The sequence below is a fragment of the Cetorhinus maximus genome, chromosome 12, assembly GCF_964194155.1.
Source record: "Cetorhinus maximus chromosome 12, sCetMax3.hap1.1, whole genome shotgun sequence".
NCBI classification, from domain to species: Eukaryota; Metazoa; Chordata; class Chondrichthyes; order Lamniformes; family Cetorhinidae; genus Cetorhinus; species Cetorhinus maximus.
Genome location: NC_135890.1, coordinates 25869985 through 25895397, shown reverse-complemented (window position 1 = coordinate 25895397; position 25413 = coordinate 25869985). Strand labels below are relative to the sequence as shown.

Genomic DNA, 25413 nt, shown 5'->3' with positions numbered 1-25413 from the left:
ACGTTCTGCCAAGTAATCAATTTGGAAAAGTTATAAAAATACAGGCTTAATTTTTTTTTTGAAAAACTATAAGCAACAGAGGAACAAGACAATGGAGAGGATTCCTATTTCCCGAGGGAAAAAGCTTAATCATTCCTTCATTCTGGAGTTGCGCTTTTTAAAATGGTTGTATAGGCAGCTACTTCTTTCTTTAGGGTAAATGCAGTGTCTTAATGTCAAATCATTTTTTAAGTTAGAAAATAACTACTGTGTCACTTGATCCTTGACCTTTCCTAGACTGAACAGTCACAAATCTTACATTGATTATAATAATACTATTTTTAACATTTCTCAATGTGAGACATCTTCACATATTTACTTTTTAAAAAGTGTATTATAGAAGAAACAGCTTATTTTCAGTAATGGTTTCAAAATGTTACCATCGAGGCAGTGCATCCAGTTCAATTTTTCATCCTCAAAAAAAGCCTCACCAATGCTCAGACCATACTGGTAACCATGATCAGTTGAATATATATTGCATGCAAGAAGAAAATGTTTTGCCCATTAAAATACAATATGGGACAATAGAACAGAAGCCAATAAAAATTAGTAGTGAAGTGGTTTGCTAAAGGTGTTTTAGCTCCAGCAATTAAAACCGACTTGTTTTGGATCACCTACCCATCATTGCTGAAAATATGCAGAATACACATTATTTTCCATTTTTATTGATTCTTGTAACTGCATTTTAAATAACTCCAATGGTTTGTACAATTATATCAATAATGTACTACTAATTTAAGTTGCAAAATGTAAAATGCAAAAAGCGACCTTCAAAAATAAAAAAACTATTGGACACTTCTGAAATCCTGAGTGATGAAAAATTAGAGATTCCGATAAGGTTTCAAAGTCTTAAAAAGACAAATAAAATTCACAGCAGCATCAACTCTATTTACATTATTTCAATGAAAGCAAATGTATTACTACAGCCAATACGGCATCAATATAACAACTTCCTGAAGGCTTAGTTGGTAGAGCCATACTGTTCAGAAAGATCCCGCATTGAACGCATGGTATGCGAGCTATTTAAGTTCAGCTGGGATAGGAAGGAGGGCACTACAACTGGTTTCAGCATCCCTTGACTAGGTAAGAGGGGAAAAGTCAGTCAATCTTCTAATTCCCAAAAGTGGATTCAATTTCATTACTTCAAACTAAAAGAGGAAATGGGAACCACATTTGTACTTTTCTTCATCACCTAAATGAGAAGCGAGATAGGCAGGAGCATAGGAGCAAGGCATTTGCTTATCATCTTGGAGTGTTGAATGTAATATACAGGGCAGCTTCAAACATAACTTAAAATGCAGAATGAAGAAAAAGGAGAAAAAGTTATATAATTTGGGTAAATAACCACATTTTTATCATAACCACAATTCCATGAAGATAAACCATGGGATATTATAATGTATTTTACAAAAACACTGCCAATATGAATGACCAAGTCATAATTGTATTTGGGAACTATTTTGCAGAAGACAGTTTTCACAGTTAACATTAATATTTTTATAGAATGACGATGGCTGTGTGTGGATGCAGGAGAGAAAGAGAGTAAGTGGGAATACAAATCTATTTTGTGCATGACATGGCTGAAATACAGATGCGTTCTAGAGGTATGTGATATTGAGTGGAGGAGAAAGTTAAGCTGAAGAGAGCGAGTCACCTATTCAAAGTCCACAAGATTAAGCTGAAGAAGTGTCTATTTACTTTAACAGCAGGAACAGTGATATTTATGGGAATTAACTTTGAAATAAAAGTGCAAGTGCCACTTCCAACTGGATTCTCACCAAGATGTCAAAATAAAAGCTCAGAAATGGCACCCAAGTTCATCAATTAAATGTCTAAAATGTATACATTTAAATTTCACCATTTTAATGCTATATTTATAAAGAAGGGCAATCAAAGTTCATAAGTTCAAGCTATATTTCAGAAAGTAAAAGCTGCCCATTGGTAACGTATGTACTAGTGATATAATGATGGTACCACTTGACTCTCGCACACCAACAGGAGCAAGGATGGGGATGGGAACAGTGCTTTTGTTTTATAAGGTAAGGCTACTTATTCATCCATTCAGCACAGATCCAAGAAGGTATTTCTCAAACAAAGGTTGCAGCAACTTGGAGCAGTTTGGGCAGTGATGGGTAAAACAAAAAGCAGCAATAATGGAGAAAAGCAATAATTTCAGGGAGACAAACTTTATATACATAGATACAAACTTTCTCTACATAGATACGTATGAAGGTAACTTAAGAAAACAGTTCAGAAAAATATTGATTACTCAGTTACCAGGCACTATAGATGTTGGTCACATCTTAAACTCTTACCATACGGAATAAAACCCATTAATCTGGCACAAATGCTTAAACTAGTCTTGATGGCTTAATTTTCTCCGACTTAATATACTTGAAACAGCTACCATTCTTGAAAATGCTGCGATATTTTCCTGCAGTGGCAATTCTTCTAGTTTCCAGCTGGTCTGTCAAGACTCAAATAATGTAACAAATGATTTTATTTCAGCAAGATGGTCAGTTCAAGAGGAGGACCTTTCTGTGGAGGAGCCATCTCCAAAAGATGCCAAATTCTGGCAACGAAGAACAGCATCATGTACAGTATGAAACAGAAGACCTCTTGTAACTGATTTCTCAAAAAAATCCAAAGTATTCAGATTTGCCACAACGGACTCTGCCAGTAAAACAAAATATATTGAAACAAATTTTTATTTAGAATCTCTACAATGTAAGACTTGTGTTCTAAACATAAAATACAACAATTTGTAGGCAGAATAGACTGTGAAGTTGTTTGATATGGGTAACAATCATGAACAGGCACTGCAATTCTCTGGGAAACAGTTTTTAAACGATATCAGTCACCGTTTTCATAAATACTGATAAATGTTGAACAGAAACATTAGCCAATTTGCAGGCTAATCCTATTGTCCCATTTTACTGCTGCATTAACTTGGAAATGAAAAGTACATTTTCAGGAGGGGTGGGGGAATGGACAAAAACAACAAATAGTTATTGATAATTTCTTATAAAACGTAGGTATTTGGATGCTAAAACTACAAAACCAAAAGCTCAACAGATAAACAATACAACATTAAAGTAATAAAACATTGTTGAAATTGGCTTGAATTCTTCAATAAAAGGGAAAAAGTATAATATTTGTTAAACCTTCATACTTTCCAAAGTGGTTTCAACAAAAGCATCATCTATTATTGGCCTCAGTGGTGTGGATGGCTATTTTCTGAAACATTATACTTTCTCCTCAGGGTCTTCAGTTTGAAGCTAACCTAGACTGATGAAATCCTATCCCTCTCCTAGACATTTGAACCTAAACTGAAATGATCAGCTTTAAACCAATTCTCAACAGGAATGGTCCTGAACACAAAACATTCATAAGGTGTACTAAATGTAGGCATAGATATAGTAGGGTGGGATTAATGCATATTGTTGAGGTTAAAGTTGCAATCTGCATCTGGCCACAGTATGCCTGATACATGAATGATTGCTACAAAAACCAAATGCCCAGAACCAAAATGTATTGCACAACCTAGCACAAAGATGACATTCCAACAACAACTTCTAGACAGCATTACACTTACCATTGCACCCAGCTAAGACGACATTAATTCCAATTTCTCCATATTCCATTATTATCTGAAAAGGTAACATTATGAAACAAAAATGTCAATCGAGGTTAAATACTGGCATGAGTTTTAAGATCTGAGATATTAACGGAATTTGAAAAAGCTCCAAGTTTGGGCTCTTCCAGTGGCTTGTTAAGTTTGTTTGAGTATTTTAGACAGACCAAGAGGTCCCAAGATTTACTTGGTCTGTGCAGCTAGCTTAATGAAATCAGGTCAACAATAGGAGCGTCCTTAAGTTAAAAATGAGCAGGATTCTTCTAACTGCCCAGTAACTCCAGTTGTGTACAATCAGCTCAGCTGTGATGCTCCCACTGGTAAAACAGCCATTCTCTAACAAAAGTCTTCATGACATAAATGGCCACCTGAGCTAGACACTAGAGATCATCCAGTGCCTCTGCAAACAATGAAAAAAAAATTCTAAACTGTGCAAGAACAACTGATGGCCACCATCTTTCAGGTTCTTGAAAGTCAGAGGAATTAAGGAGCATAAGAGTAAACTACTGAAATATAATGAACCATAAAATTGTTCATAACTTTGTACATTAACTTCTCAAGTGCATCCACTTTACAGTATGTTTAGCTTTGCTGAGTGGTAGCACTCTTGCCTTTTAGTCAGAAGATTGTGGGCTTTTAGCCCCACTGCTTGTTCTGAGTAAAGGACACAATGATCCTACAAATTACAGCATGAAAGCAGGCCTTTCTGCCTGCTTTGTATTGGTGTTTATCCTCCACTTGAACAGTAGCCCCAAACCTGTGTAACAATCCTGTGTGCCTGTATCCCCTTTCCTTGAACCATCAAAGTGCTGGTATTATCTCTTCATTAACTCCACTAGTACATTCATAGCTTCCAAATCCCACACAAAAAAAATCATCCATCAAATCCTTCTGTAATCTGCTGTGCTCTAACAAAAATAGCCCTATTCTTCCAGACTTTGCTCATATTCATATTCCTTCACACTAGGTAGCTTTCTATTGTATCTGCACTGTACCCTCTCTTTGGCATTCTACCCTCAGTGAGAGCCCAAAACTGCAGCTACACCTACTGTGGTCTTACTTTTAAAAAAAAATAGATTTTCCATACAATTCCATTTTTATATTTCATAACTCACCAAAAGCCAGTTTTAATGTTGCCTACAAATTCATGAGTAGCGCATGGGACAGGAACATCCATTTTGATTTGTTTAATTAACTGTTCTCAACTCTTATTCTTTCTTCTTTGTCAGTTTAGAATCCAACTTAATAAGTTTTCCCCCAAGTTTCTTACACGGTTTCTTTCTGAAAAGCTATTTGAAAGTTCATGGAAAACCCATCCACCACATCTATCACTTCCTCAAAAATCTGTCTTTAGCACAATCTTTCAAATTCCACATTGTCTTACAATTGCTTTTTCTTCATCTAGACATTCAATAATTTCATTACTAAATATTTAGTAATTTCATTAGATTCCAAAATTTTCCTTACTCCACTGGATTGTAATTACCCAGGTTAGTTCTTTCTCTCTTTCTGAAAATGGGCATTACATTAGCCACTCCATCCTTTGGCACATGGCTCAACAGATCCCTGGAATATAATTACTGTATTATTTAGCTGCACCCTTTTCTGCCCTCACATCCCACTGGGTGTACCTGACAATTTGTTCACCTTTAGCTCAACTGATTCTTCTGTGCTTGGTATGTGGGCTACCCTGGCAAGTCTGCACTGGTTCCCTATGCTTAATTGCCAACAAAGCGGTGTTGACTTTCTCTTTGAATCACTGCAGTAATTGTGGTGATGGACCTCTCAATAGGGAATTCAACATACTGGCCTGATAATAATGAAGAAATTATTAAGCAAGTCCAAGTCAGGATAATGTGCGATTTGGTAGGGCACTTGGGGGTGATGGTGTTCCCACACCATTACCACTTGTAATGAGAAGAAGTAGAGGTCACAAGTGAAGAGATGCTGGTAAACTAATCAGTGAGTTGCAGTGCATTCTGTGGATCATTTTTGGATCACAACGCAGCCAGCATGCCACTGGTGGGTACTGAGATATGGGCAGATCAAACAAACTGTTTTCTGGAGAGAAGCTTCTTGAAAATTGTTACAACTGCATTCATCCAGACAAGCTGTAACTTGAAATACAAACAGAAAATGCCGGAAAAACTCAGCAGGTCTGGCAGCATCTTCTGAAGAGTCATATCAGACTCGAAACATTAACTAGTTTCTCTCTTCACAGATGTTGCCAGACCTGCTGAGTTTTTCCGGCACTTTCTGTTTGTATTTCAGATTTGCAGCACCTGTAGTATTTTATTGTTATTTAAGTTGTAACTTAATATATTTTCTACTCCTGCCCAGTTTGCAGTCAAGTTTCTGTTAAATCTATATGTTACTATGACAAAATTGCTTCTAATTCCCCAAGTTTATTTCCCACAATGTGCATTAGAATATATGCAGTAATTTTTTGCTCATTTTAACATTACCTTTCCTCCTATTTTCTTCTGTTCAAGTTAATAACCTCATTCTTTTATCTGTCTTTTCCCTCCTTATAACCAACTATTTCCAAGCTATACTGATTCCTTCAGTATGCTATTGCTAAAAATTTCATTTGAATATTAACCTCATCTATCACCACCATCTGTACTTGGCCAATACTGCAGTGCAGAGTGTGCTACATTAGCATAGGTAGCGTCTTTCAGATGAAAGTTTAAACCAAGTTTCTGTTTGCCTGTTCAGTTGGGGAAAAAAATCCCACTGTACTATTTGAAGAGCAGGACATTCTCAAATCCCAAATAACATTTATGCCCAGTAAACAAACAACAAAATAGTAGAAATCTGAAATAAAAACAGCATCTGTGAAGAGTGAAGGTAAGGGTTAACTTTTCAGATCAGTGGCTTTTTGTCAGAATCAGAAGCTGAAGGTTGGCGGAGGGGGTGGCGGAGAAGCATGAAAGGAAAAACACAGAAGGCTCCTGTGGCCCAGGAGTTTAATGGAAGTAAAAGGTAAGTTTACACCAGGGGTACAGACCACACCATCTGCTGTGTACCAATAAGGTATCCCTAAGCTAAACACCACAATGTTACCCTATTCCTAGAACATGGTTACTGCCACTCTGTCTAAGAAAAATTGAGAACTGTAATTAAGGTCTAAGTGTGCAGCTTGCACGTTAAATATCAATATTAAGGCCAGAGGGCTGTAAACTGTCTCAGTAAGTTGATCTCACTATTGCCTTTTTCAGTGTCAGTCATAATGCAGTGGTAGCATTCTCATACCGGAGTCAGAATGTTGTGGGTTCAAGTCTTACGCCAGCAACTTAAACACATAACCTAAGCTGACACACTTCAGTGCAGTAGAGAAAGCACTGCATTATCAGAGGTATTGTCTTTCAGATAAGCCATTAAACTAAGCCTGCCGTCTCAGATGGATGCAAATGCTCCCACAGAGCTATTCGAAGAGAAGGGGCTTTCTCCTCATGTTCTAGCCAGCATTTATCCTGCAACCAACACCTAAAACAGACGATGTCGTTATTCACTTTACTGTTGTTTGATGAGAAGTTGCCTAGTACCCATATTTCCTCAGTATAATTCACCAAAGATGATGATGATATACATTATATATGGTTAAGAGATGAGGTATATTAGGATTTCCCATATGCTTGAGATGCATAGGCCCCACATATAGTTAGCAGAGACAAGACATTTTCAATAATAAAAACAAAGTGCTGGAAAAACTCAGCATGTCTGGCAGAATCTGTGGAGAGAGAAGTTGAGTCCAATATGACTCTTCTTCAGAACTCAAAACATTTTCACCTGTTATTAATGCGCTATTTCAATACTTGGAAAGTATGCCCAGAGTTTTGAATACTGATAATTTTGAAGACAATGTGGACAAATTATTATTGATGATGATTTAATCACCAAAATGAATGTTGTGACATCCAGCTGATCACTGGGGAATATCAGGTTCAGTATAAACTTAAAAATTCAAAGTCAGTGAACATTAGCGCAAGTCCCATTAAAACTTAAGACTCACCATTTTAAGCACTTTTGCTCCAACAGAGTCTACAAAATTGACTGGGTTGAAATCCAGAATTAAAGAATGTGTGTCAGCTGCTGATTTGATAAAGACTGCTAGTTCTTCATCATAGTTTGCATCATGTTCCATGGTCTCTGGAACACTCAAAACTCCATTCTGAATCTGTTCATTTGGAACTTCTACAGACACCACCTCATGTTCTGCAGCCCCTTTTGCACTTTTTCTCTGTAGAGTAAGCAAAGAAAGATCCTGAGAGGGTATCCCAATATATAAAAGGTCTATTGACACCAGTGTGTTAGCCAACGCTGGGAGGAAGTGCTTATAATGCAGAAAAGCAGAATGAGCTCAACAAAAGCAATTTTTTTATATAAAAGAAGGCTGGATGAATATCCATTAAGAAAAGAATTGTAGATTACAAGGATAGTGGAATAAAGTGGTCAACCAGCCACACAGCTAGCCAGGAGAGAAATGGTTTAATCCCTGTTAGGAGGCAAGAGTTATGAGGCACAACTTGATAGGCTAGGGGTCTTCAGTCTGAAAGGCTTTTTAACAAGTGGATCCTTACAGAGGTAGTCACGATATTTAACAGGAGGATGAATGTAAATGCTAAACTTTATTTTTAAATTACTGTTTACATCAAGACAGCAGTTCAAGAGGGCTCATGTCCAAAAAACATCTCTTTCCTGAGCAAGGTAATCAATAATTGGAAACTGATTTCCAGAAATGTTTGTTGTAGCCAGTTATTAGACAAATTTCAGAAACACGCAGGTGCTGTAACAGGATAATGAAAGAAGCTGGCATTTTAGACATCTGAAAATAGAATGGGCTGTGGGGCTGTCATTCAAACACAAAGTTATGTTTGACTTAACTAAATTTCCAGCTTGCTCATACTGTTCTCTCCCAGTTATACTATCCTGATCATACATGTAACTACAATGACATAATTATAAAACAAGTATATAAACTAGCACAATACATGTAATGCACTTTTGCCCAACTAATAGAAAAGCACTCGCTAAAGCATGTAATTGACATGGCCCCAGGATGTTGTGTAAACCTACAATTAAAATTACAGTTCAGCAATGCAAACGGATATATACACACAAAAGCAATACCGAATGAAGTCCTACCAAAGCTAAATACTTGAAATAGAAGAAAGATCATGCTGTGATATTTACATTTACCAATTTTAGGATCGTTTTCTTTTTCCTTTCTTCTGCCGACTGAGCTTTCTTTTTTCCTTCAAGCTTTTTCTTTGCCGATAATATTGCAGCTGGATCGATATCAGTCTGAAAGAGTGCAGAAGAAATTGCTGAAGATTTTTTAAAGATGTATAGTAACCACTTGCAAAACATTGAATGTCACTTATTTATGATTTTCAGAAAGACTTAATTGCAAACTTCTCATTGCTCACCTTTTTGTGCAAAGCACTCACATACATATCAACGTTTGCAAAGTAAAGAGAGGCGTTTGATTGGAATATCTTTATTCCAGGAATTTCCTGTACCTAGAATATAAACATTTTCCACCACATTAAAGGCCATGAAACAGTTGCTGGCTAAGCAAATCCATAACTCAAATCTATTTTACAGTTCGCCCAAAAGCAAACTACCAGTGAGACACTGGGTTCTCACCTCCTCATAAGCCTCTATGTCCAAGTAGATATCTGTATTAGGTATCTGACCAAGAATTCTGCATTTAGGACTGCAAAAAGAATTTGGATTTACTGTTAGATTAGTTATTAACATATTACCTTAGCTGGTCAGGATTATCATTTACAAATAAAAGATATGGTTCAAAACTTTAATTTCTAAAACCTGCAAATAAGATATACGCCAAAACAAAATCTGTTACTACAACAATTTATATTTATATAGTGCGTTTAACACAGTTTTAAAAAATCCCAAAGCGCTTCACAGGAGCCACATAAAGAGACATTTGAACAGGTGACCAAAAAATTAGTCAGAGGTAGATCCTAGGGGGCATCTTAAAGGAAAAGAGAGATAGAGAAGTGGGAAAGGTTTAAGGAGGAAATTCAGAACTTAGGATGTAGGCAACTGAAGGCATGGCCACTCATTGGTGGAGTGAAGAAAATTGGGGATACAAGTTCAGAATTGGAGGAGCAAGGAGAAATAAGGTGAGAGAAAACAATAAGTGGAAGGATTCTGAGAAATGCAGTAGACAGAGGGACCTTGGGATGTATACCCATGGATCTCTGAGGCTGGCAAGACAGGTAGATAAGGTGGTTAAGACGACATTCAATATAGTTTCCATGCCTAAGAGCAGGGAGGTTATGGTAGGACTGTATAAAGCACTAATTAGGCCACAGCTAGGGTGCTGCATGCGGTTCTGGTCACCGTATTAAAGGAAGGATGTGATTGCACTAGAGCAGGTACAGAGGAGATGTAAGGATGTTGTCCACACTGCAAAATTTTAGCTACAAGAAAAAGTTGGATAGACTGGGGTTATTTTCTTTAGAACAAAGGAGGCTGAGGGAGGATTTAATTAGGGTGTATAAAATTGAGGAGCCCAAACACTAGATAAGTCCTATTTTTAGCAGAGAGCTCAATAATCAGGGGGGCATAGATTTAAAGTAGAGTGGTGGGGCTCTGGAACCCTCTGCCTGAAAGAGTGGTAAAGACAGAAACTCAGTGGATTTTTAAAAAAGTGCTTGGATATATACTTGGAAATGCTTTAAACTACAAGGATATAGACCAAGGGGAAAGTGGGATTAGGCTGAACAGCTGTTTTTTTTGGCTAACATGGATACAAGGGGCTGAGTGCCCTCCTTCTGTTTTGTAGATTTCTATGATTCTATTTTGAAGGGTTGTAGGGCTGGCAGAGGTTACAAAGATAGCATGGGACAAGGCTGTGGGAGGAACTTGAAAACAAGAATGAGGATTTTAAAGCTGTGGCATTGCCAAATCAGGAGCCAAGGTAGGTCATCAAGCACAGGGAGGAACGGTTGAAAGGGACAGTGCAAATTGGATTATGATTTTTGGAGGAGCTCAAAATTACACAGGGTGCAAGGTGGGAAGCCAGCCAGGAGAGCATTGGAATAGCTGAGTCTAGGGGTAACAAGGCCATAGTTGAGTGTCTCAGCAGTAGATAATCTGAGATGGGTGATGGTGGAGGTGGAAGTTGACGGCTGTGGTGATGGAAAGGGTCAGGAGTTCAACTCTGGCAAATAGAACTCTAAGATTGCAAACAGTCCAGCTCAATCTCAGACAGTGGCCAGTGGAGAGAGAGAGAGAGAATTGATGGCTAGGGAAGTGTGTGTGTGGCGGGGATTAAAGACAATGGGTTTTAGTGATCTTACTAAACTTGAGGAAACTTCTGCTCATCCCATTTTGGATGCAGGTCAAGCAATATGACAAAATGAGAAGCAGTGAAGGGGTTGAGGGGGATGGTGCTGAGATAGAGCTATGTTGCTGCAAATGCATGTGCAGAATCTGACATGTTTTCAAGCGATGTGGCATCATTTATGTGGCAGGGAGCAATATGTAGAAATACAAGACCACCAAGGTTGGATCCTTGGAAGACTCGAGAGGTAATGCTGCAGGAGTGGGAAGAGAGGCCATTGTAGTTGATTCGCTGGTTACGAATGGATAGTAAGAATGAAATTAAACGAGGACAGTCAAAGCTGGACAAACGGAGGAGAGGCATTGGGTGAGGATGGTGTGATCAATGTGTCAAAAGCACAGAGATCAAGAAGGAATAGTTTACCATAGTCACAGTGGATGCAATTGTGACATTGATAAAAGGAGTTTCAGTGTAATGGCGGGTTGGAAATCTGATTTGATAGTTTAAATATGGAGCTGCTGGAAAGATGGGCATGCATTTTGGAGGCAACACCACATCCAAGGACCTAGGAGAGTAAGTGGAGGTTGGAGATGGAGTGGTAGTTTGCAGAGACAGGGGGGTCAAGGGTGTTTTTTTGAGGAAGGGGTAAGATTTGAAAGGGAGCTGGGCTGTACCTAAGAAGAGGGAACTGTTAACAATAGGAGATAATTATGGGGTCAGAAGGGACGTTTGGTGTCTAAAAGTTCAGTTTTTCCACTGTTAAAACAGCTGTCTTGAAAATGCCACAATAATTTAATACTCATGTTGAATGTGCTTTTTTAAAAATATTCGATTCACAGTTTTTGAACATTACAACAATTCTCAAATTATGCTGTCCGTTAACAGGATCCACATCCGTTCGTAAAGTCAAAACTAAGACAGAGCCTTTCCTTGCTGAGAGAGATTATTGACTTTGTTCAGTGTCAACACTCCTCACCTCCACCCAGTGTCCCAGCTATCCCTTATTTATATGTTCAAATACCCATCAATTTCCCACAATGTAATCGACATGAACCAACCAACCTTAATGTAATCGACATGAACCAACCAACCTTAATGTAATCGACATGAACCAACCAACCTTAATGTAATCGACATGAACCAACCAACCTTAATGTAATCGACATGAACCAACCAACCTTAATGTAATCGACATGAACCAACCAACCTTAATGTAATCGACATGAACCAACCAACCTTAATGTAACCGACATGAACCAACCAACCTTAATGTAACCGACATGAACCAACCAACCTTAATGTAACCGACATGAACCAACCAACCTTAATGTAACCGACATGAACCAACCAACCTTAATGTAATCGACATGAACCAACCAACCTTAATGTAACCGACATGAACCAACCAACCTTAATGTAACCGACATGAACCAACCAACCTTAATGTAATCGACATGAACCAACCAACCTTAATGTAATCGACATGAACCAACCAACCTTAATGTAACCGACATGAACCAACCAACCTTAATGTAATCGACATGAACCAACCAACCTTAATGTAACCGACATGAACCAACCAACCTTAATGTAACCGACATGAACCAACCAACCTTAATGTAACCGACATGAACCAACCAACCTTAATGTAATCGACATGAACCAACCAACCTTAATGTAACCGACATGAACCAACCAACCTTAATGTAACTGACATGAACCAACCAACCTTAATGTAACTGACATGAACCAACCAACCTTAATGTAACCGACATGACACTGACATTGTCAACCACCAGAGCACTACCTAGTTTGAGAAATGGAGAGTCTTGTGAATGACCCATGGGGGTAGGGGCGGGGGGCCACAAGTACTGGTGTTAAGATCTTTGCTCTTTACTACCTAGACTGGTGATTTAGATGAAGATGTTGAGGGAATGATCTGCAAGTTTGTGGATAACGCAAGATTTGTTAGGTCAGTGCAGAAGGCTAAACCGCAAGCAAAACCTGATGTGCTGTAGAAGAGAGTATTTAAAACCAAGTGCAGTGTTATGCATGTGGACAGGACTAACACCAAGCTTGCTTAAGCCATTCAAAGAACAGATCTGTGGTAAAGTAAGATTTTCATATCATAGCACATACGCTAAAGGTTCAAAATTACTGCAGTGAAAGTTTATCTAAAGCAACTAGGCTGGATTCACAGGACTGGATTTTTTTTTAATTCATTCATGGGATGCGGGCTTCACTGGCTGGGCCAGCATTTATTGCCCATTCCTAATTGCTCTCAGAGGTGGGGGTGGCAAGCTGCCTCCTTGCAACGCTGCAGTCCATGTGGTGTAGGTACACCCACAGTGCTGTTAGGAAGAGAGTTCCTGTACTGGAACAGCTTGGCTAGGGGCACAGCAAGTTCAGGAGCATAAGTACTATTGCCGGAATATTGTCAGGGCCCATAGCCTTTACAGTACCCTGTGCTTTCAGCTGTTTCTTGATATCACATGGAGTGAATCGAATTAGATTGGCATCTGTAATGCTGGGAGGAGGCGTGATGGATCATCCACTTGGCACTTCTTGACTAGTGTGTGAGACAGCTCTCCCAATTTTGGCACTAGCCCCCAGACGGGGCTGAGACTGCTGTTGACGTTTCCAGTGCCTAGGTTGGTGCCGAGTGGTCCATTTGGTTTCATTCCTTTCTTGTAATTTTGTAGTGGTTTGTTACAACTGAATGGCTTGCTAGGCCATTTTAGAGTCAACAACATTGCTGTGGGTCTGGAGTCACATGTAGGCCAGACCAGGTAAGGACGACAGATTTCCTTCCCTCATGGACATAAGTGAACTAGATAGGTTCTTACAACAATCGACAATGGTTCCATGGTCATTAGACTTTTAACTCCAGATTTTTTTTATTGAATTCAAATTCCACCACCTGCCGTGGCAGGATTCGAACCCACCACAGCAGATGGTCACCAAATTCGAACTCTGGATTACTAGTCCAGCGATAATACCACTACGCCATCGCCTCCCCCTAATTTACAAAACAAAACACACTATTTTGACATTGTACACGACCTGAGTAGGCCTTATCCACAAGAATGATTAAAAGTTTAAACGCTTTAACTGCCCAGATAGGATTAAGGAGCTGGGCCTAGATACTTCACAGAACAGCAGTTGCAGTTATGATTTGATTAAGTTATATAAGGTAATGAACAGATTGAAATAAAAGCAAAATACCGTGGATGCTAGAGATCTGAAATAAAAACAAATTGCTGAAAAAACTTAGCAGGTCAGGCGCACCTGTGGAGAGAGAAACAGAGTTCACGTTTCGAGTCCAAAGTGACTCTTCTTCACAACTGATGTATGCGCACTAGGATTTGGGGTAGTTTGGGGAAGATCAGGGGTCATGTTTGTTCCATTGTGTAACTTACACACAAGTTAGATGTTAGGCAATTCATCTTTTTCCATAAAATAGTGAACCTGTAGAATAGGTTGTTAGTTTGTGAGGTGAGTGTCGATTCACTGTGTACCGCCAAGAGAACTAACCAGGTCCTGGCTGGAGTGGGGATCACTTCATACTAAAGGTAGGTATCAATTTATAAGTCAGGCTCCACATGGCCTCCTGAACCAGGTTTGATAGCTAACAGATATGAGAGAGGAAGTTTCTTGATCAGTTTCCTCTAACTAATTAGTCATAGATTTTTGATCAGGGTTTCACATCTGTATCAGGAGACTGCATCGCACCTAGCGGATAGAGAGTCTTTTGATGTGATCCATAAGGAATCACAAACGTACAAGACAAACTTTTAATGGATCACCTGGTCTTTTCCTATCCAACATTTTATGTTTGCAATAAACTTCTTGATGGATATTCCAGTTAGCAATGGTGGACACACCTATTGAAAAAGCATTGTCTAATAGCCCAGCATAATTAAGGAAATATGCCTACTGTATATATAGTTCAGTGAGAAATCGAGACTGGGTTCTGACTAATTGATCATGCAGACCACCAAAAATGAAACTTCAGAGGATTCACTACGAAATTACCAATTTCAAAAGATAAAGCAACAGCGCATCAGCCACCAAGCCAAAAAAAATTGTATCTAACCTTTGTGTTCGGTAAACAACTGTAATAATGGCAAATGCCACTGCAACCAGGAGTCCATAGTCCAATCCCAAAAGGAGAGAGGCGATAAATGCTACAATCCACAATGCCTGGATCAGAAAAAAAATGTATTCAGTATTAAAGAAACACTAATTCATATGCTGAAAAATGAAATAGCTGAGGGCAAGATACGTTGGTGTGCCAATATACTACACCAGGGGTGAGGGGTGAAAGGGTATGGAGTTAGATACACAATGTGACCCTAATGCCAAACACACCGTTTGGTGGAGTTGTACACCAGTATCTGGGCATTTCCTTGCAAGAAAGGAGGGAAAAATGGGTTGCTTTCAGGCACCTGCTGGCAGTCAACACTTGAACGCCATAGGTATGCCTGGAAAAAGGGCATATGCCTGCTTTATTGGACTGGGAATAATACAAAGCATCGAGCTGAAGAATAAAACTAACATAGCAGAATTACATTTTAAAAACCACCTACATGAGTTATCTAAACCGGCATGATAGAACATTTGGGTATGTTGTTTCAATTACTTCTAAACTAAGTTATACAAAATATACTTACAGTATACACAAACTTTGACCTGTTGCTTTTTTGGGTAATGTTTTGAAAAGATTCTATCCTAGTATTATAACAAATATTATGGAGTGGAAAACACTTGTAATGAAACACCAATTCCATGCCAAAATTTATATGCACAGTTTCATTCAAAATATAATATTCTACTACACATCAACCAATTGATTAAATTCCTTGATTGACAGGGAGTCTAGGGTTATGGGTGACAGGCAAGTGCTGTTAAGCCCACAATCAGATCAGCCACAATCTTACTGAATGGTGGAGTAGGTTCAATGGGCCGAATGGCCTACTTCTGTTTCTATTTCTTATGATCCTATGTTCTTATGATCAAATATTGAGATGGAGACGTCAGTTTTTTTTTACAGATTTGGTAAACAATCTACCATAAAATCCTCTTAGGTTTGTCACTGAACTTTGCCTCAAAAGGTCACAGAATTCTAGGGACTTTGGCAATAAGTTATGTGGTTTCACTGTGTGCAGGTAGCAATTGACATGTGAATTGTCCTAGGGGAGTAAATCATTTGTTGAACTGTGATCCTGTATACTTGCTTTAGCTATCAATAGTATCTAAGATTTGATCCATCATTCTTCTCTTAAGCAATTTCATTACACCACAGCACATCAGTTTTATGTATTCATAGTACACAAAACTACTGTTCTGTTTACAGTCATATGTCAAGTAAGACAATGACAGTGAGCAGTCCTCCAGAATTTTTCAACCCCTGCACCAATTATTGATTCTTCAGGTCACTGGTAGATATAAAGTAATTAGAGCATTGGAATTAGAATTTGGAATAGAACACCAAGATAGAAACATAGAAAATAAGAGCAGTAGTAGGCCATTCGGCCCTTTGAGCCTGCTCCGCCATTCATTATGGTCATGGTTGATCATCCAACTCAATAGCCTGCTCCCACTTTCTCCCCATTCTCTTTGATCCCTTTCGCCCCAAGAGCTATATCTAACTCCTTCTTGAAAACATACAATGTTTTGGTCTCAACTACTTTCTGAGGTAACGAATTCCACAGGCTCACCACACTCTGGGTGAAGAAATTTCTCCTCATCTCAGATGCAACAATGCACTTGTTAAATGACAAGCAACTTCCTTGTTTGTATCAGATCAATGCAGAAATTTATCTTATTTCATTGAGCCACAGCGTTGCCCTTAATAGTGAGCTCCACCCACTTATTAAAAAGGCTGGCCTCACCTTTGACATTTTCAGGTACACATCCAAGATGGAAAACTGGATTTTTTTTTAAGCATACGGTACCTATGCCTTTATAAACAGAGGTATAAGAGTACAAGAACAAGAAAGCAATGCTAAATTTTTATAAATCATTGGTTAGGCCTCAGCTGGGCTACTGTATTCAATCATGGACAGGCTTTAGGGAAGGAAAAGATTGCTACCAGGAGCTGTGTCTTGTCATGCACCATTGATCAGTGAAAACATTTACTGTTGAAGTACCCTGTCAATTAGGACATCGTCTGGCCAATTAATTTTTTCCTACCTTTTTGAACTTGCTCTCATGCTGATGTGCGTATTTCGCTATTCCATGACAGTTATTGATCATATAATTTTACAGTTTGGAGATCATTCAATCCATTGTGCCTAAGCTAGCTCTTCAAAAGAGCAATACAATTAATTCCATTCCTCTGCTCTTTCCCCATAGCCCTGCAAATGTTTTCCTTCTGAAGTTAATTCTCTTCGGGTAGTTACTATTGAATCTGCTTTCACCACCATTTCAAGCAGGGCATTCCAGATAATCTTGGCTTGCTGAACAAAAATATTTCTTCTCATTTCACTTCCATTTTTTTTGCCAATTATCTTAAGTCTGTGTCCTATTGACCCTCTTGACAGTAGAAACGGTTTATCCCTATCTGCTCCTACCAATACCCTTAGTGAACAGCTTCATCATATCTCCCCTTACCCTTTTCTGCTTTAAAGACAACAATCCCAGGATCTCTAGTCTTTCCACATAACTAAGGTCCCTCACCCCTAGTAGCAATCTTTTCCTTCCTAACACCTGTCCATAATTAAATACAGAAACCCAAGCTGAGGCCTAATGAATGATTTATAAAAATTTAGCATTGCTTTCTTGTTCTTGTGCTCTTATACCTCTGTTTATAAAGACATAGGTACCATATGTTTAAAAACAGTCCCGTTTTCCATCTTGGAAATAAAATTTAATTGGAATTCATTGGTTCCGATAACCTCTAAACCAGGCAATTTAATCACTGCTTCTTAATTTACTTGACTATCTTTACTCTTCAATCTTGATGACGTCCTGCAGAACAAGTGAAGGGCCAAGACCTATGTTTTTCGGCATCTTGAAACAAAATCCCCAATACTGATACCCCTTGTTTTGATAACTACAAACGTGGCACACTTTCGACAGGTCCTACCTATTTGCAGTACTTACGAGTTCAAATTTGCTGATTCGCCAGAGAAAAGGTATATCCAGGAACTGCTTAAGTATCCCTTTCAGGTTCACCATCACAATTGCAGCTAGCGCAGTCTATAAGAAATTATTTTGAGTTCTAAATCAAGAGGTACGAGAATGAAGCAACTTGGTTTTACATTAAGCAAGAAATCATCATCTGTGATATGAAAGCCCTTAAAGATCTTTTTATACAAATGATTTAATTGCTTTTTATAATTTTAAATTGTAAATGACGGTTTAGCATCTCGAACACTTCGATTTTAAAATTCTCATTCTTGTTTTCAAATCACCTTGGCCTCACCCCTCTCTATCTCTATAACCTCCTCCAATTCTGGCCTCTTGTGCATCTTGGATTTTAAAATAACTCGACAAATGGGACCCAAACCCTCAGCTGCCTAAGTCTCAAGGTCTGGAATTCCCTTCCTAAACTCTCCACTCCTCTACTACTCTCTCTTCCTTTAAGATGCTGGTTTGAGCATAACTTTTTGACAAGTTTTTGTCACCTGTCCTAATATCTCCTTATATAACCCAGTGTTAAATTATGTTTGATGACAGGGGTGTGAAGCTCTTTGGGATGTTAAATTAAAGACACAATATAATTGCAAGTTGCTGATATTGTTAATTCTCATTCCCTCCCTCTCTTTGCCCCACTCAGCACCAAAACATTTTTAAGCCATTTACGTTTCCAGTACTCTTACCCCAAATTCAGTTTATTTCTTGTTCAAGTTTTTATTAATCTATACATTTGTGTGTATAATAACAAGTTTAATTTTTTTTAAAAAAGGGATGGATTATCACTGAACTCTTCTAGCTGTGGACCTAGGTACAAAATTGCTAATTTTTTTTTTTGCCAGGTCCACATTTCGCTTTCCGAAACACAATTGACATAACAGCCAACTTTAACAGGAGACAAGATTGGTGAATGGGAGATCTGAAACGAGCAATGCAACTGGAAGTTGGTAAATGAAAAGAGGAGCAGATATTAAAATTGGAGTTCAGCTGATCCACTATCTGAACAGCACGCACAAGCAGGATTTCTGCCAGCAGGAGGCTACTCCAGGGGTAAGATAGTGGTCATAAGCCCAAGGTCTCTTCAAGCAGCATTCTTGCTCCCCCGGTTCACAAAGGAAACAAAGGATGAATGTCCTTGCTGCCTCCTATTTTAAATTGCAGTCAGCCAGAAAGTCAATGGCTAGTGGGTAGGTTTCCCACTCCATTTTAACTGTTCTCCCCATGTGGATGCCAGGTTGATGGGATTAAAATTCCCCACCATGTGTCAAATGCCACCAGATTTTCTCAATGTTAAAATATCATTGTGATATCAAACAGGTGTAGAATCACAGAACCGTTACAGCATAGGAGGCCGCCATTTGGCCTGTTGTATGTACACCAGGGCTACGCAGGAGCAATTTACCTAGTACCACATTCCGCCTTCTCCCCATAGCTTTGCACACATTTCCTTTTCGGATAACAATCCAATTCCCTCTTTAATGCCTCAATAGAATCTGCCTCCAGCACACTCTTAAGTAGTGCATTCAGATCCTAACCACTTGCAATGTGAAAGATTTTCATGTCGCTATTGCTTTTTTTGCTATCATCTTAAATCTGTGCCTTCTTGATTTTGATCCTTTCACCAATGGAAACATTTTTTCCCTATCCACTGTGTTCATGATTTTGAATAGCTCCATCAAATTTCCTCTGAACCTTCTCTTCTCCAAGGAAAAAAGTCCCAACTTCTCCAATCTATATACTTAACTGAAGTGTAGTGGCAATTAAGAGAGGTCAGAAGTAGATCAAGCATGACTGATTTTGCACTTTCAAGCAATATATACTTCTTAACATCTGTCATGAATTCACATAAAAAGACAAAAGGTAACAGAAACCTATTGCCAAATAGAATGGGCTTTTCGGTAAAGTGAAGGAGGCAAAAATTGGGGCTATTTAAGATTTAGATCCCCTGCTTATGGTGTTTTTGGAAGTCAGTCAGGATGAGCCAAATGACCTTCATTATTCTATTTTGTGATCTTGCGAAGTGAAGTGCACATTGTAAGAGGCCAGGTGGAATTAAAAGATGAGGAAAAACTATACAAATGCATTTACTTGAGAGTTACTATGGGTTCCACAAAACTGGATATAGGTACAAAAGGAAAGAATCATCCACATGCGTCCAGCAATTAAAACACTTATGATGAAAATAAAATTATTACAGCTAATAGAAGTGAAGTCTGAACGCTGGAAGTTGTTTCTAACCAAAAGGAAAACAAGTCTCGATCTGTGCATGGAAACCTTTCTGAATTACTTCAAGTCAGCATTATTGGATTGAGAAGAAAATTAAGTAAGGTTCCTACAAACAGTGGGGAAGAACAGGATCAGACTCAGCAAATTTTTCTTTCATTCATTCATGGGATGTGAGTGTTGCTGGCTAAGCAGCATTTATTGCCCATCTCTAGTTGCCCTCAAGGTGGTGGTGGTGGTGAGCTGCCTTCTTAAACTGCTGCAGTCCCTGTGGTGTAGGTACACCCACAGCGCTGTTCGGGAGAGTGTTCCAGGATTTTGACCGAGCTACAACGAAGTCAAGTCAGGACGGTGAATGGCTTGGAGGGGAACTTGCAGGTGGCAATGTCCCCATCTGTCTGCTGCCCTTGTCCTTCTAGATGGTAGTGGTCATGGGTTTGGAAGGTGCTGTCTAAGGAGCCTTGGTGAGCTCTAGCAGTGCATCGTGTAGATGGTACACACTGCTGCTACTATGCGTCGGTCGTGGATGGGGTGAACATTTGTTGATTTTTAAAAATTCATTGACAGGATGTGGGCATCACTGGCTAAGGCTAAGCAGCACTTATTGCCCATCCCTTATTGCCCTTGAGGAGGTGGTGGTGAACTCCTTTCTTGAACCTCTACAGTCCATGTGGTGTAGGTACACCCACAATGCTATTAGGGAGGGAGTTCCAGTCTTTTGACTCAGCCACAGTGAAGGAACGGCGATATATTTCCAAGTCAGGATGGTGAGTAGCTTGGAAGGGGAACTTCCAGGTGTTGGTGTTCTGATGTGTCTGCTGCCCTTGTCCTTCTAGATGGTAGTGGTCATGGGTTTGGAAGATGCTGCCTATGGAGCTTTGGTGAGTTTCTACAGTGCATCTTGTAGATGGTACACACTGCTGCCACTTCGTCGGTGGTGGAGGGAATGAACGTTTATGGCATTGGTGCCAATTGGTGTCTGTAAGGTATGATTCCAAGAGTATGATGATGTCAGGCTGTTGCTCAACTAGTCTGAGACAGCTCTCCCAATTTCAGCACAAGCCTCCAGATGTTAGTAAGGAGGACTTTGCAGGGTTGACAGGGCTGAATGTGCCGTTGCCTAGGTCGATGACGGTTGGTTCCTCCTGTTTTATTTCTTTTAGACTTTGTAGCAGTTTGATACAACTGAGTGGCTTGCTAGGCCATTTCAGAGGGCATTTAAGAGTCAAACACATTGCTGTAGGTCTGGAGTCACATGTAGGCCAGACCAGGTAAGGATGACAGATTTCCTTCTCTAAAGGGCACTAGTGAACCAGATGGGTTTTTACGACAATTGATAATGGTTTTATGGTCATCATCAGACATGTTAATTACAGATTTTTATTGAATTCAAGTTTCGCCATCTGTCATTGTGGATTTGAACATGGGTCCCCAGACCATTACCCTGGGTCTCTAGATTACTAATCCAATGACAATACCACTATGCCACTGTCTCCCCCCATTATGCTGGTAGCAGTCAAATAGCCTGCCAACGTTCATTGCTAGTACATACACATGTATAGTGGCTATGCAGATAAGGTACTGGAGAGCAACAAGTGCTTGTGCAGCCATAGTGTAGAGTCAAGGCATTCAGTAGATGAGAAGAAAACTTGGAGGGAAGAGGAGAAAGGGATCTTTTTAAATATAAAATGGATATTTTGTCAACATTACAAATAAAACATTACAAAGGATAAAGAACATTCTAAGCTTAGACATACCTGAGGTAAAGGTTCAAAGAGATAGCCAACAGCAACAATGACTAACAACACAACTAAGGCAGATAATCCTCCAGCAATCTACAAAAACAAAATAAAACAAATTTAACCAACAGGAAATAAACTATTTTTCCCTCTCTCCCTTCCCATCACCAGTCGGGGTTCACAATGCAATAATATGATGAGCTTCTAAGGCTCAACAAGCATCACACTCTAATGGCTGCTAGAAAGCATATAAGAATAGTCTCAAGTAGCTCCCTTTCACTGAGTGATGAAGAAATCATAAGAAAAAAGGTTATTGAGAAGTACAAACAGGTCAGGGTTACCGCATTTGTGTGTGAATTTACAAAGCATTAAAAATAAAATTTGAGATCATGGAGGCACCAATTATAGCCTAAATTAAATGACCATGCCTGGGAATTAGTATGATCAAACAATAGGTCATTTTAAATATAAGACATAAGAGATACAGACTAAATACATTAGCAGGAATAAGGATGATTTGTTAATTTTTCTAGAACTGCAGAATTAGAATGAAAATGGGTGGAAGGAAGGGACATAATACATGGTATCAAAAGGAAAGGAAACAAGAAACTTTAGGAAAGCCAATAAGCAACCAGAAAAAGATCACCAAAAAGGGAAATGGCCAGGACACACAAAATAATACTCGAAGAAGCAATGGGATCGCTTAGAAAATAAGGAGACATCTTGTAATTGAGTGGCACTGATACTTAGTATTTTCCTTCAGTTTCTAAGAGGATGAAAATGGGACTAAGACGACTCCAGGGAGATATGGAACAGCCACTATTGGCGACACCCAAATGGGAACTATTAAATATACAAAAAGGAAACTATTAGAGTTAATGGAACTAGAAGAGGCAAAATAACTATGCCTATATTGAACGCATTCCAGGGGAAAGTTGGGGAGCAGAAGATCTAACCATATTTTTTAAAATGGCATGGAAATAGGAATTATGCCAAAACAAATTACTAAGGAATAGAGATAAGCCGGAAATTATTGGTCAGTTAATCTTGCCTCATTTGTGGGTAATCTTTTGGAATATACTGGGACAATCAGCACAGATTTGTCAAGTGCATGTTATGTCTAACTAATTGAACTGAAATTGTACAGTGGATACTGTACATATGGATTTTCAGAAAGTGTTTGATAAAGTACCTGAAACATTCTCTAATACCATTATCTTAACTTTTGTAATGTGAACTTAGTCACATGGACAGCAAGATGGCAAGGGGACTGAAAATAAGATATTTTGGGGATTGGCATTTTGTGGATAATGGCGTGTCATGACCTCTTTTCCATTTATTTAAATAATATGGAATATTAGGCACAAGAAGATTATTCCTAAAGTTTAACGATAAATTGAAGGCATAGCAAACTGACAAACAATGAAAGAGATTGTAAGAGGCTAGTGGAGTGGGCAGTTAGGTGGCAGATGTAGTTCAATACAGAAATGTGAATAGAAGAGCCTACAAATTTGTACCTCAGTCTTCCCTCCTGTGCTCTCCTGCACAAGGCTTCGAGACATCGAGGTGGTGACAGGAAATGTTTGGAAAAAGGATCCAACAGAATTGCAAATACCTAATGCAATAAGTTCCTGGAGGAAGGAAATATAAAAAAAATGTTCTAAGTGGCTATAAAATAGTTACATATGCTAATATATATATATACACAGATAGAGACACTGACAAACACACAATGAGAAAAAGTTTCACTCCTGCAATTTTTGTACAAAATTGAGTCCAGTCTAAGCAAAGTGAACAGACTTTCTGGAAACTCATGTACAAGACAACAACTTTAAAGAAATGAAATTTTATGTTCATCAGGATGATGGATTGGAATATATCTGTTTCATTGCCAGGGTTAGAAGAGTATTCCAACTCTATGAGTCCTAATTCCTAGGCCAACACTTTTTAAAAAAAAAGTTTACCCCCTTTTTACAACTTTTATTCACTTCATCATCCAACTGACTTAATGCAAGAGGGTGAGTACATAACCAGTCAATAGACCTATGATGACCCAAGTAGAATGACAAAACTTAAATTTGTGTAGAAAAAAACAAATTTCTGCAATTCTGAAATTATAATTATTTTTCAATACATAAATTATATAAATGTTATAACATGAAATTACAACTTCATACTGAAGTTTCAGAGGTCATTACCAGAAAATCCTTTTATAGTTAAGCTTGCCAAATCATTGGTTAAAAATGGTGAGACTTATGAAGTTGACAATATAAAATTGTATTCATTACCTGATTACCATCTACGCTGTAGCCATGTCTCAGAGCAAATATCTTTGCCATTGATATAGTCATTGAGAATCCAACTATTGCAATTGCAATACAATCTGTAAATATTTCAGGAAGTAGGCTGAAGTCAGGTAGAACTGGAGCTCTCAATCTGAAATAGTGACAAATGCGCTGTTCAGCACTTAAAACCCTGGGAGCAATGATGCTTTTGTAGTTTCACATGCTAAAAGCACACTAATAATAATATAGCTTGTGACCAAGATTGTCAACAGGCACAGGAGGTAAAGATGCAACTCCTACAGCTCCTATGAAGAAGCTAAGTATCTAGATGGTTGCAAAATAGAAATTTAAAAAACTAATTTAAATAAAACCAGGAGAACATTTAATAAGGAAGCAGAGGACAGAATATGCTCCATTTGTTTAATAAGTGAGAGGGATGGAACAGACTACCCAGCTAATCAAGAGCAGTACATTGTTGGTTTGTGAAATACAGTGGTTATTAACAGAATTATTGGCCAAATGATTCAGCAAATAAAACTATGGATGTTTCTTATCCCCCACATATCAGTAACTATACAGAAAACTGTTACTACAAGTCTGCTGAAAAAGGTCACAGCCTTTGATCACATCTCAGGAAAACAATCTAAGCATTGGGCGTGAATGAAGAGAACTGATTCCGATTGTTAAGTGAGGAAGGAGGAGGAATATCTTGCACAAGGCAAGGGTATGGAGAAGGGAAACACAGAATACTTTAAATTGTGAGAATAGGACAAAGGGAAACAGACGGAAACCAATAAAAACATACAAGACAATCCGAAAGTTTTTCCAGTATTCATCCCTCAAATCAACATCGCAAAACAGATTATCTGGTCAATATCACATTGCTGTTTTGGGAGTTTGCTCAAATTGGCACATTATAAAACTTACATTACAACAGTGCTTCATTGGCTGTAAACCATTCAGGCACATCCTGAGGTTATGAAAGGCACTATACAAATGCAAGTCTTGCTTTTTTTTAAAAAACGTTTATTG

The 25413-nt window shown here is 38.6% G+C and overlaps 1 protein-coding gene across 6 annotated transcripts in view; it reads right to left on the bottom strand.

Moving 5' to 3' along the window:
- Nucleotides 1-2206: 2206 nt before the first annotated feature.
- Nucleotides 2207-25413, bottom strand: part of slc26a5 (solute carrier family 26 member 5) — a 74823-nt gene continuing 51616 nt past the window's right edge. For 3 of the 6 annotated variants that reach the window (XM_078553229.1, XM_078553232.1, XM_078553231.1), the window contains 11 exons: nt 24385-24532; nt 23614-23727; nt 22115-22192; nt 18102-18197; nt 15091-15197; nt 9326-9395; nt 9106-9198; nt 8870-8980; nt 7689-7916; nt 3635-3689; nt 2207-2712 (listed from right to left, as the gene is read on the bottom strand). In XM_078553229.1, coding sequence (XP_078409355.1) covers nt 2561-2712; nt 3635-3689; nt 7689-7916; nt 8870-8980; nt 9106-9198; nt 9326-9395; nt 15091-15197; nt 18102-18197; nt 22115-22192; nt 23614-23727; nt 24385-24532 — 1252 coding nt within the window. In that variant the 3' untranslated portion in view covers nt 2207-2560. The remainder of the gene's footprint in view (nt 2713-3634; nt 3690-7688; nt 7917-8869; nt 8981-9105; nt 9199-9325; nt 9396-15090; nt 15198-18101; nt 18198-22114; nt 22193-23613; nt 23728-24384; nt 24533-25413) is intronic. The other 3 variants (XM_078553230.1, XR_013578111.1, XR_013578112.1) reach the window with 3 other exon arrangements.